Genomic DNA, 14,323 nt, shown 5'->3' on the forward strand with positions numbered 1-14,323 from the left:
AAAGACAGCTTATTCATAATTTTTTGAAATTTCAGTTTCCTTATATGTGTTATTTTTATGCTATATTTGTTAAGATATATTCTCTTATTGTCTAATTTAATATAAAAATCTCAATACTCAATTTAAGAATAATAGACTGTAAAAAAATCTTTTAAATTTACTGGAGAAAAAACTGTTGGCTGGTGTGCCAGTTTATAATTATTTATTTCGCAGAAATATTCTGCTATTTTAAAACGGATGCCCGTTTCTTCAGCAGATAAGTATTGTTATTTTTACAAACAAACTCCATAATTTAAAAACAAACTATATTATTTTAGCAAAGCAAAAGACGCATTACAATAACTATGTCAGCATTGCTGTCATTGCATGCCGAAAACAGAATTCACATGACTCTTCAACACCGGGATTCGAACTCGGGCATCTTATTCGGAGGCGAGCGTTCTGTCCCATAAGCAACGGCAGGCCTAATGTTTGATTATACAGAGAAATTTTAAACAATCTAAAAAGCTAACTTATCTTAAAAGTCTAACTTATTGAAATCATATTAAAGTGAAAAAAGTTTAAAGCTATATTAGCCCAAACTTATTACAATGTTTGGCAGTTTAATTTTTTGAAGAATTAAATTTAATTAGTTAATTAGTTTCGAATTATTTATATTTAATAAGTTTCTAATTAATTATATTTAATAAGTTTCTAATTATTTATATTTAATAAGCTTATAATTAATTAAATTTAATAAGTTTCTAATTACTTTATATGTTATATGTTTCTAATTATTTATAATTTAATAATCTATTTATTTAATAAGTATACGAAAGAGTATTAGTTCGACAATAGAGTCGAATCACATTTTTTATTATATGATGTTCAAAACCATAAAATAATTTCTGAAAAGTTAAAGCAAGTGTAGAAAATAATTGTAAAATGATTTGAAAAAAAAAGGATAAAGTTATCTTACAGTAAGCAAAAGAGCATGGCAAAAACTGAAATTTGAGTTGCAGTTTTGATCCCTTTATGATTCCCATTACGATTCCTCATATTTTATTAAAATAAGTATACAAAAATTATACAAATAAGGAAACATAATATTTTTGACTATAATTTCCAGGTTTTGGGTACTTGTATGACTCCGCTTGTAAAAAAGTATGTTTATTGAGGGAAAGTACGTTTGTGTTCCTGATCTCGTGACTTAAATTAACGTCTGAGATTCATATAATCAGCATGTTTAATGTCTGATTATCAAACCATAGAGACCGAATATGGGAAAATTCGACTATTAGATTCAAATGTCTGATTCTCAAACCTTAGAGACCGAATATGGGAAAATCCGACTATTAGATTCAAATGTCTGATTCTCAAACCATAGAGACCGAATATAGGAAAATTCGACTATTAGATTCAAATGTCTGATTCTCAGACCCAGACCATAGAGACCGAATATGGGAAAATCCGACTATTAGATTCAAATGTCTGATTCTCAAACCATAGAGACCGAATATGGGAAAATCCGACTATTAGATTCAAATGTCTGATTCTCAAACCATAGAGACCTAATATGGGAAAATTTGACTATTAGATTCAAATGTCTGATTCTCAAACCATAGAGACCGAATATGGGAAAATCCGACTATTAGATTCAAAGTCATTCAGAAGTGTTTTTTTTTTTTTGCACTCTGCCAGGTTCTGTATTCTTTTGATTTTATAATTTTAAATATTGTTTTAACTAAGTAGTTAGCATATTGTAGGTCTTCCCCATAAACTATTTAGATTGCATACCAGGACATGAAATACCGATCATCATATTAAAAGTTATTCAGGTATGCGATGAACATTTTTGCGCATTGTACTGAACGATTTCAGTGAACAAAATAAAATCTGATAATCATGAGGAATCACATTAAGTGAAAACTAAGGAGGAAAAGGAATCTTCAAATAAAACAAATAAATAAATCTTCTCAAAATATTTTTGATGTGATAAACATAATTTAATTCACGCAATACTAAATGAAGTTTTCTTTCATTGAATTTGTCTTGAAAGAATAATAAATTGAGGGCATAACTGTTTAAGCAAAAATAAAAATGAACTCAAAAATCGAAGCCAAATATTGGATTAAAACTATCTGGCACAGCTTCAGGTACAATCACGTTTTTGTGATATTGCACTTCTTGAAAAATGAATCTGAAAACCGATCCGTTACTTTTTTTTCCTTTTTTGGCAAATTTTCTAAATGTTGTATATAATATTGAAACTCAATACAGAAAAGTTTCATCAAATGTTGCTGTGTTAAAATTATTGTGGTTCTTCTTTTATAGATATACATAACGAAGCCCGAAATATTGTAAAGTGTTTATGCGCTATAAACTCCACTATTATTTTAATTATAAATATAGTTCAAGTGTATTTTACTTTTAATAATTTGTGTCAATTTTTAAAAATAGTAATGGTTTGAAATGTTTTTATGTGGTTTTATCAGCAATAAATTATATATATTGTAGAAGAAAATTTTAATTGAAAATATTTATTAATTTAATAATTAATTAAAATGTAAATAAACTTTCTTTTGATAAGACCAGATTCTACAAATATATTTGTATTACAAATATATTAGTGTTACCTTTTAACTTACTTTTAACAATTATTACTTTTACTTAATAATTTTTTAACAATTTAAAGTAAGGCTTTGTATACATAGTAAAGAAATTGTGCATTGTTTATTGCAATTGTTAAATTATTAAAAATAAATTTCTTTTGTTCTAACGATTTAGGCAATCGATAGTTTGGAAACTAATTACTGTAATTTATTATTTAATCATTGTAAACTAATTACGACAAGGTTCATATGTAATTTATTTAAAAGAATAATTAGAATTTTAACTAATAATGACTAAAGTTTAACTTTTCAAGAAAAAGTCCTTTTCTATTTGATAAACTAAGTTATTGCCGAAAAAAGTTATTGCCGTTGCCAACACCATCTTAAAAATATTTCGCTGTTAGCAATTCTCTTTCAAATGACGCATTATTATTGCTTTAAAATTTAGCACTTTTAAATAAAATGTTTATGAAATTCTGACATACAAATTTTATTGTCGAGGATATTAGTTTTTAAGTTTTTTACTTAAAATTTGAAGATCCATTTATCCCACACTGACAAATATGTCTAGTAAAAATTACCAGAATATGGTAAAATTAAGTGTTTTCGGTTCTATGGGAATACCAGAAAGACCGATAATTATTACCGAAGCTCTTTGGTTATGACTTTTCATAAAAAGCGTTAAAGATCAGAGAATGTGTTAAAGTTTGGTGATTTTATCACGGTACCCTAGATCATGGCATTAAAACCATTTATTCATTTAAACCTAATTTTCAGTTTGTATTTTTCTACATGTATGGTAATAAGAAGTATAATTTTGAAAATCAGAATTTTCGTCAAACCGCTGCCATACGAACAGAGAACTTACCAAATGGATGGTTTAAATACCGTATATTTTGAGCTCATTAAAAGAATTTTGGTTTTTGTAATACCAAAAATGTCATTCTATTACAAGTTCAATAATTTTACCAAATTTTTTTTCTCCGTTTAGTAAAAACTATTAACTGTAGAGTTATGGTATTTTTTGCCTTGTAATTTCATATCTGAAGACAATTTTTTAATATTTGATTTAGTTTTGTAGTCACTAACATATTAAACTTTTAAACTGTTTGGATATTTCTTTCTGTTATTCCTTTAAATGAACCTTAAGGGTTCAATTAAATTTTGGGAATACTTTTTTTTTGGGGTGGGGAGGTAGATGATATTATCATATAATCAGCTTTCGTGGAAAACAAAGAAAAAAGAAAAACTTTTCATAACACCAAAAAGAAATCACGAGCCTACTGGAAACTGACTGTAAACTGCTAATACCTTTGACAGGCTATAGTTGCGCTTTTTCACTTCATACTTCAAATTTTGCCTACCTTGGTGACAATTTCGATTGGCGTTGAAAATACAAAAATAGAATTGAAGAAAAATATATACATTTACCTCAACCACAATTCAATATTTATTTTCTTCAGAATAATCACGTGTAACAAAGATTAAATGAATTAAATAAACAAGAAAACGCTTACAGCAGAAAGTGTTTGCGTTAATAGTTAGAAATATTTCAAAAATGAATAATAAATTGATTATTATTTTAAATTCTTTAATAAATTAAATAACGTTACATGCTTTTGTCTCATATGTTTTTTCTCTCAATATGTAAATATAACATTTCAGGAGTTTGCACTCTGTATTTTAAATAAATTATTTGTAAATGTTAAGGTTTTTAAAATTCCAATTTGATATTATATAGCAATTTAATTTCTTTATACAATGAGAAACAATATTTATTAAAAAGAAAAAAAAAGTAAATAAATTGAAATAAATGAAATAATCGAAGTAACTTTATATTCAAAAATATTTAATAGCTACTGTCCTTGGTAAGCTCAAAACAAGACGTTAATCAAATAAAAACAGTAAATAGCATGCATTTATTTTAGAAATAGTCATACTAATAAACTTTGAATGACGTGCGTCAGAAACAAACTTTAAATTTGTTCAAAGAAAGGAGCAATTTTATTCATTTAAATTCTTGTGTTATTCACAAAGCTCGTGTGATTAGTAACAGGAAAGATAATTTATATTCATGTGATGAATAAATTGTTACAAAATGATTGACTGTTTTGCAAAATTATTTTCTTTATCGAAGGAGTTGAGGAAATTTTAATATGAAGACTTTTTTGCAAGCACAGAATATTTTTATAGAGTCATAAATCCTAATCACATAATTTCCTTTCACGGAATCTTTTTGCTGTTGATATAACAGCCTAATTCACCTCAGTTGAATTATTGGGTAACAACACCTTAAACACCTTGCTAAGTTGCACGTTAAAATTGTACGATAATAATTGAATTTGTAAAATTTTGCACAAATCAAATGAAATGCATTGTTAAATGCATAGTTCATTTAAATGAACAAAGGCAATAAAAATTACAATAGGAGCCAATGCAGTACTAATTTACCTGCCCTACACTGTAAAATTTACGGTATAAAGTACCGGCACTTTGGGTGCATCATCAATTAAAATCGATTTTTACTGTAAAAAATTACACTGTAATTTTCAGAGTAATACTTATTTAATTAGAATGATTCAGTGATTTTACGGTAATTGTAACTGTAAAATTTACGGTAAATCAGATTTTTAGTTCCGTAGCATATTCTGGTAAAAAAGGATTTTATAATAGAATGCCGGTACTTTTTACCGTAGTTTGATTCGTAATTTTTTACAGTGTTGGAATAATTATTTGAAATGACTATCAATAATTAAGGGGTAAAAGAGTAATATTTTGATTTGGTTTTAAAAGGTAATGAATTGTTTAATAGATGCATGACAATTTTATTATTAATGCATTTAAAGAACATAATATATTATTCAAAATATCGTAAAGATAAAAATTTGGCTAAATAAAAAAATTGCAGAAGCAAGTGCATTTTTTTCATAAATCCCTCATCTTGAATGTTAATTTTTGTAAAAGTAAAATAATTGTGAAATAATTTTTAATGCTTCTTGTAATGGAGAATCATCGCACAAAACTAAGGCAATCAGCCATAATATTATGTTTAAGTTTCAAAAAAGAAATAGTGTGATATTTTGCAAAGAATCTTCAACAAATCTTTTAAAAAAATGACAGCACCTTAATAATTTTTTTTTATCTTCTATCAATACTCTAACTCGAAATGATAAAATCAATAATGCTCATTTTTCTGTTTCCTGCTTTGAAAAATATATAGAGCATAATTTAAGTTTTCGAAAATAATTCTTTCTTCGCTGTTATTATCATTTAATTACGTTGTTGAAACGCATTTTCTTTTTAGCTAGAGAGTGAGAATTAAGAGTGAATAATTTTTCAAAAACATTAACTGTTTGCGAATTGTCAAGAGTGCGCATCTAAAATCAATAAAAATTGTCGCAAGATGTGCACGATATGATATATAAAATTGGTTGGCGGAGCACTGGGCCCATGTCCAAGAGTTCGTGTGTTCGATCCCAGGCTGGCCGAAGATTCCCTGTGTAGTAAATAGTGACTGGTGCATGTAAAATCTTGTGAGTCACAAAGTCCTCCATGTTCCCATAAGAAATCAATATCTCTGGGGGTAATTATCCAGGAGTTTCCTTGTCTTCTGGATTGGTTCAAAATTACAAAGCTACGGAGTTGAATTAGTAGTCGTAAACCCGAAATTAGGCCGGCTACTCAATGACAGATATGAAAATAAAATAAAATAAATTAAATATTTGATGTTATATTAATCAAATTTAAATTCTTATTTATGGTGAAAAATGTATATTAAATAAGATAAAATATAATTTCATTTTTGTTACAAATGTTAATATTAAAAATGAGCTAGGCACTTACGTTATCCAAACAATATGATATTAGATTTTCTTTTTAAATAAAAGCTAGATATTTGGATAATTTTGAAAGAAAAAAATATATTCTTTTATAGGTAAATGAGGAAACTGATCTATCTATAAATATCTGAGAACAAGTTAAATGATAATTATTTAATACCTGCAAACTAAGTTCAACTCATCTTGAGTTGCTGCCAGCGCTAAATCTTCACGCTGCGATATTGCTTCTAAAACAGTGAAACAGTCTGCAAATTCTTGTGCGGTACAATTCTGTTCTCGTTCAGCTGAACTACCTGAAATACATTAAAAAGTTTATTAATTTTGATTACTCAATACTTTTAACTCATTTAAAATATATTTAAAGCAAATCCTTTTTAAAATATACTTCCTTCAAAAACTGATTTCAACAATCAACATACAGTAAACTCCACTAAATGAAGCGACTTTGATTCTATGACGTAATTGAACGTAAAGAATACCAATGTGAACAAAATATTTATATTAAGTAAGCCGATATCCAAACACATATTTTACTCTGTTCTTGCTTTACCTTTCAGGAAAAAATGAAATAAGAAAAAGCAAATGAAAAAAACATCTCATCGAAATTAAGCCACTTTTGATTATAGCCAAAATACCCGCCAAATTTATGTATGACTTGAAACATGCCATCTTGTTTATCATTTACCATATACATGCCATCTTGCTTATCATTATTGTAACTACCAGAATACGGTAAATTTTACTGTGTTTCCGGCTCTATGGGAACACCAAAGAGTAATTTTTACTGAAGCGTTTTGGTAATTATTTTGGTAAAATTATGAATAAAATGTGGTTTTATAAAATTTGTGGTGTAATAAAATTTGGTAAATGTGGTAAAATTTGGTAATTTTATCTGACTATTTTGAGACAGGGCATTAAATAACTTTTACTTTTAATTTACTTTCAAAATTGTTTTTTTAAATAAACATGTGTTTATAAGAAATTTAAATTTGAAAACTAGAATTTCCGGTTAACCGTTACCATATGAATGTATAAATTAGTAAATGAAAGGTATAAATACCATGTATTTTGGTTTTATTACTCAGAATTATGGTATTTTTTTATTAGAAATGCCATTACCTCAAAGTATGGTAATTTTACTGGCATGGTAATTGAAAGGAAAATAATCGTATTTGATATTATATATTTAAAAAGCTATTATTTGTATATGCTTCAAATAATCTCTTATACTCTAAGGAAGTATTTTCTTAACGCTATTACTACTGCAAAATATAAGGCAGATATCTTTTAATCTAATTATTCATTACAAACTTGTTTTCTAATCTCCGAAAATGTGTTCCAATGTATTTATCTGTCTTGTTACAATGTACAATTATCACTTTTTGACAGACGTTCTTTGTTTTGATGGTAAATAAAAGAATGTAAAAGTTAGTTATTTAAATATTAAGAATGAGTGTCATTAACTTTTTCAAAACAAAAAAATAAATAAATAAATAAAGCAATTAAGAGAATAATGATGCCAGACTTAGCTTTTGGAATCATACATAATTAAGTTTATATTTTTAATTACAACTTTTTGTTTGAGTAAATCACCTTTATATTGACTTGGTTTTAATTAGTTTTGAGAGAAATGTTAAGCAAATATTCTAAGGCATAGCATACTTTAATCATTATGCAGCAAATTAAAATGACAGTTACTTAATGAATAATACAAATTTATGAACTAATTAAAACATATATCATCAAATATGACTTATTTATTGATAAACTCTTCTTTTTACTTTGTAACTTATTACAAATGACGAAAATATTAATAATCTGAATGACAACTACGAATTTTCAGCAGGTAAAGATTTGCTAGTGTTATTTTTAAGAATATCAATCTATAAATCATCTCGTAAACTTTATTTCGTGAAGTTTTATGGAACTTAAAAATTAATTAAAATTGTTCTCTTCTTTAATTTGGAAATTAGCATAAGTCATGAATAAAGCTATAGAACTACGAAGTTAAAGAAATTAATTAAGGAAATAGTGATTTTATGTTGCATGATTTGTACAAAATTTTTCGTTTCCCATTATATTTTTTTCTCCTTTTAAGCTAGTTAATCACATAACTTAAGGTTTAAAATTCGAAAAAAAAATTTCAATTATTGCAGCTGTCTGTAACAGCAAAGGAAAAAAAATTTAAAGAAGAAACAAAAAAAAAATACAATTTATTTATCAATCGGAATCTGAGATGAATCCGTTTCTCGATAGGAACTGTCTTCAAATTTCATCTTCTAATACGAGGGTTTTAAATTATTATTATTATATCACTAATCATATTTAATTGCTCCTAGGATTTTATAGATCTCATATTGATTGTTTAAATTTCAACGAAATATTTGTTCTTTTTAATTTAAAATTCTTTAACGTTTTCTATCTTGAAATTTTTTTACTCTTTTTAATTTATTACAATTCAAGTAAACAGTACAAGAATAAAAAAATTAAAAAAAAACCTAATACCCCTACTTTTAACTTTAAACCAAAGCAATAATTTAAAAAATTTAGAAATTTTGTTAAGTACACATTCTACGTTTGCTATTAATATATATATTTTTTAATATTTTTCATAGCAGAAAATGTGTGTTGGAGAAAGAGATCAGAGAGTGCAAAATACGCTAAAAAAGGTAAAAAAGAAAAAAGAATTTGTAGATTGCTTTTAAATTAAAAAAAAATCAATCGGTCATTGGTCTAGTGCCGTTGCAGTCAAAATGACTTATTCATAGAAAAAAAGTTTATTATTAAGAAAAATGACAAAAAATTATAAGTCATGGCATTTTACCTATCAACTGCTTTTTTAAACTTTATTTTGAACGAATTTATGACTGAGCAATATTAACTGTTTTCTTTTATGAAACATCCTTATTCCCTTAATAAAGTTTCAGAACGTCGCTGCTATATTAAAAAGTTATAAAAAGTTTCCATAACTATTTCAAAACAGTTTTTAGCTTAATCATATGATTCGTAGTAACTCTATTTGACATACGAAAAAATTCATCCAGTTTCACACTTATCACATGAATAGCAGCGACATTTCGTAATAAAACACCCAGATGTGAACTGAAAATCCAGATGATGCAAAAAAATAACCAAATGAAACTTGGTTGTGAAAATTGTGCTAGAGAAAGACATGTTAAATCTGAGATTGAAAAAGGTGTGAGAAAAATAAAAAGAACTTATAGATTGCTTGGAAATTTTAAATATTTCAATAAGTCATTGGTCTAGGATTCAGAACACTGTGTCTTTAAAGTCAAAATGACTTAGGCATAGCAAAAAAGTTTATTATTAAGGAAAATGATAAAGAATTATACGTTGGGCATTTTACCCACCAATTGCTTTTTTAAACTTTATTTTGGACGAGTTTATGAATAAGCAATGTTAGCTGTCTTCTTTTACAAAACATCCTTTTCCCTTTAATAAAGTTTCAAAACTTCGCTGCCATATTAAAAAGTTATAAACAGTTTCCGTAACTATTTCAAAATAGTTTTAAACTTAATCATATGGTTCGCAGTAACTCTATTTGACATATGAAAATAACCATCCAGTTTCACGCTTATCACATGAATAGCAGCGACATTCTGTAATAAAACACCCAGATGTGAACTGAAAGTTCAAATGATGCAAATAAATAACCAAATAAAACTTGGTCGTGAAAATTGTGCTGGAGAAAGACATGTTAAATCAGAGATTGAAAAAGGTATGAGAAAAATAAAAAGAACCTGTAGATTGCTTGAAAATCCGAAAGATTTCAATCAGTCGTTGGTCTTGGATTCAGAACACTGTGTCTTTAAAGTCAAAATGACTTAAGCATAGCAAAAAAGTTTATTATTAAAAAAAGTGATAAAGAATTATAAGTTGGACATTTTGCTTACCAATTGCTTTTTCAAACTTTATTTTAAACGAGTTTATGAATAAGCAATGTTAGCTGTCTTCTTTTATAAAACATCCTTTTCCCTTTAATAAAGTTTTAAAACTTCGCTGCCATATTAAAAAGTTATAAACAGTTTCCGTAACTATTTCAAAATAGTTTTAAACTTAATCATATGGTTCGCAGTAACTCTATTTGACATATGAGAAAAAACCATCCAGTTTCCCGCTTATCACATGAATAGCAGCGACATTTTGTAATAAAACACCCAGATGTGAACTGAAAGTTCAAATGATGCAAATAAATAACCAAATAAAACTTGGTCGTGAAAAAGTGCACTGGAAAAAGCATGTTAAATCAAAGATTGCAACGAACTCGGAAGAAGGGATAGAAAAGATTAAAAAGAACTCGCAGATTGCTTTAAAAGATTTCAGCCAGGCAGCTAGAGGAATTGCTTTCACGTATTTGAATAACAAGGGACGGGGATAAGCGTCCAAATTTTGAGCAAATCGAGTTCTGGAAGTAGATTTGATTTTCTTTCTGACTGCTTCCAAAGTAAAATGTGAAAAAAAGCTGTTGAAAGACGAATTGAAATTTTCAAAAATATTTTGATATTATTTTCTCAAAACATGAGATAAATGAAAAACTAATTTCTAAAACTTATCATATGAGTGAATAGAATTCTAAAAATACCATTCAGTTTATTTGTGTAAAGGTTTGAGTTAAAGAAAACATGAAGTTGATGAAAAATCTTTTTGAGAAAGAGAACTAATAGAAAAATTAACTTTTCTTTTGCTATGCAGCATAAGAAAAGGTATGGTTAATAAAAAAAATGAATAAATTGTTTTTTTTTCCTCCGAATTCATTACTTGCAACTTCGCACTCGTGATTTAAATATGATCACATATGCCCATCTGTTCAAAAACTATTTATGGTATTAGAAGTTATTATATTAAATTGCTTTCATGCATTTGAATTTAAGGAGAGGGAGATAAACATCTGAATTTTGAGCAAAATGAGTTCTTCTGAATAGATAAGTATTATATATATATATATATATATATGTTTTTACTTATTTTTACTTTTTGTGTTCTATTTTATTTGTTGTAATTTTTGTAAAAATTTTTTTTGAGTGCTCCTCATACTATTGTATTAATATATTTTGCTTTGGCTTTATTGATACAATATCAGGAAGCACTCTGTTTTGCGGATATAATCGTGTGGGCTGATGAAAATATTATATCTTTTTTTTCCCGGATTTTTTAAATAAAATTTAATCCCTTTTTTTCTTTTTTAACTGTTGTTTGCTATTTTTTTACTTATTATTTACCCCCCTTTTTTTTCATATGTCTATAATTTTTCTTTGTTTCATCTTCATATATATAAATATATATATATATATATATATATATATATATATATATATATATATATATATATATATATATATATATATATATATATATATATATATATATATATATATATATATATATATATATATATATATATATATATATATATATATATATATATATATATAAGTTTAGACTATATTATTTTATCTCAGTGTATATGTGACATTTTTACATTCTTGCATGATACTTTTTAAATTAGTAATAAAATATTTAAAAGTAAATAGGTCATACATTATCCATTAAATATCCATATACAATGCTCTCGACTTAAAATATACATTTTAACTGTCAAATAAAATGATTACATCCAAGTTCACTTTTTCTTAAATAAATCTTTCTCGTTGCTTATATATACTAGTATTTCGCATATTTTTTTAAAGAGAAAGATATATTTTTACTCGTTTATAGTGAAGGAATACATTCGGTTTATAGAAAAAAGTAGAAATTGCGCAAGAATTTCGTAAAAAAAATCTAGATATTTTTTAGAGTTTTCCCTCTGGCATGTGAAAGGTGGTGATAGCAAGAAGTAATCGATTCTATCGAGAATCCTGAGAAATAGTAAATAATCACGTAACTCATATTTACCCATGCAAACAGGTATATATTTAAAAAAAAATGCAAGTCAGTTTGTGAAATGGCAAATCTACGTCAAATAGGGAATTGCATTTTTTTATAAATCATAAAAAAACATAAAAAAGGAAAAACTTTTTTATGTTTTTAATTAACATGCAAAAATTTGGTTAAATTAATTAAAATTTCTGTTATGTTTTAAATTTACTGAATTTAAAAAAAATTTTTTTTTTACATTTTTGTCATCCCGCGGATGTAGTGGGTAGAGTCCTGGCCTACCGGGTTTTAGCCGGGGTTCCATCCTCATTGATAAAGGCTGGGTGCATGATTTTCTTTTAAATTTTATAACCATCATTGAACAACCAGCCCAATTTTGAGTTTACAACTACCAAAGTTCAAATGCCTAGTAGTTTTTCAATCCAGAAAATAAGGTAAGTCCTGGATCAAGGATTGGGAGAAATTTGTTTTCCTGGAGGTCTTTTTGATGGAAGTAATCCACATTTGCGTCACATGGAGAGGTTACAACTCCCATGGTTAGCCAGACGGCCAGGAGACTTTAACTCGTGATCCGTCTACCACTGTGAATATTTTACGTCAGCACTGTGGTTGGTGCGACGCTGGGATTTGAACCCGGGGGGAGGGTCCATTGAGAGGCAAACACTTGAGCCCAGACGGCTCTGTATGAGTGGATTGTACTTTCTCCGATTATATCTTACAGTGGTTCAGTAGTGCAGAGTTTCAGTGGTTTCCGAGCCGGAAGAGATGGTTGGTCTGTTGTGCAGCGTGTCGCAGTTATATAGCGAAAATTTGGAGATTAAGCAAAAAATTTATAAAAAATATCTGAACATTTTTAAGATTTTTTGTTCTTTAATATAAAAGGTGGTGATAGCGAGACGCTATAAATTATATCGAAAGAATAGTAATTTAGGATGGAAAAAACATGAAACAAATAGTTTACGATGCTTTTATATTATGCTATTTTATTATAAAATTGAAAAATAAGCTTTTAATAAAAATAACGCTTGTGACTGAGGAATATAAAATTTAAAATTAGGAGAAAAAAATTGTAATTTTATATCTTTTCTATACCATGAAAATTATAACAAAATTTCAGGGATTTAATTCTGATTTCAAAAGCAGGCAATTTTAATTACTTTTTAATTGTCACTAATTTTTTAAAGCATGTTAAATAAATTGGGGCAATTATGAAACATATAAATTAAAACTTATAGCTATTTGCATCTGTATAATGAGGGCCAAAAAACAGACAAACGATAAATCGAACAAACAGAAAAATATTGACGTAACTTGTAATGGATATAAATTTTAGGAAAAAAAGTCATTAAAAGTTAACGAGTTTTAATTTTTTTTAAATTGGAAAATTAAAATAACATTTACGATAATAATTCTTAAATGATGGTATCAAATTCAACACCTTTTTTGTTTCCTTTCGTTTGAGTATTTGTTTTATCAGTCAATGTTTTAAAGATTGTATTTGCAATTTGCTTGCGTGATTATAAATTTAGCATTGTTTTGTTAATGCTTGTTTTTACAAAACTTTGATAGAAGTAACTCAAACTTGTTAAATGAACAAATGAGATGTCAAATTCATAATTATTTTTAAAGAAAAGAAAAAACTGTAAGAAAAACTGAATACATAATTTCAAACGTCTTTATTCAAAAACTCAAATATTCAACCGAAGAATGATATTCATAAAGTAAAGACTTATGAAAAAAATATTAAAAAGGATTATTCTAAAGATATGCACGCTAAAAGACCATTAGATATGAGATAAAAAGATAACCATCCAAATCTTTGTGTTACTTTCTTTTACGAATGCTTCTATAATGAAGTTTAATCAGCATGATATTTTCTTTTTTTTTATTCTTGTTACGAAAACAATTCTTTTTGGAACAAAAAACTGTTGATTGGTTATTGGTTTACTTAATCATTTGTGAATTATTACTATCTTGCGACAACTTAAGATAAACACG

General features: G+C 26.8%; 1 protein-coding gene across 1 annotated transcript in view; it reads right to left on the reverse strand.

The window, feature by feature from the left end:
- Positions 1 to 14,323, reverse strand: part of LOC122270927 (uncharacterized) — a 134,472-nt gene that overhangs the window by 60,951 nt on the left and 59,198 nt on the right. Inside the window, exon 2 of the mRNA XM_043050260.3 lies at positions 6,591 to 6,723. Coding sequence (XP_042906194.2) covers positions 6,591 to 6,723 — 133 coding nt within the window. The remainder of the gene's footprint in view (positions 1 to 6,590; positions 6,724 to 14,323) is intronic.

The sequence above is a fragment of the Parasteatoda tepidariorum genome, chromosome 11, assembly GCF_982258835.1.
Source record: "Parasteatoda tepidariorum strain Cologne lab strain chromosome 11, Ptep-v5.0, whole genome shotgun sequence".
In the NCBI taxonomy this organism is placed as follows: Eukaryota; Metazoa; Arthropoda; class Arachnida; order Araneae; family Theridiidae; genus Parasteatoda; species Parasteatoda tepidariorum.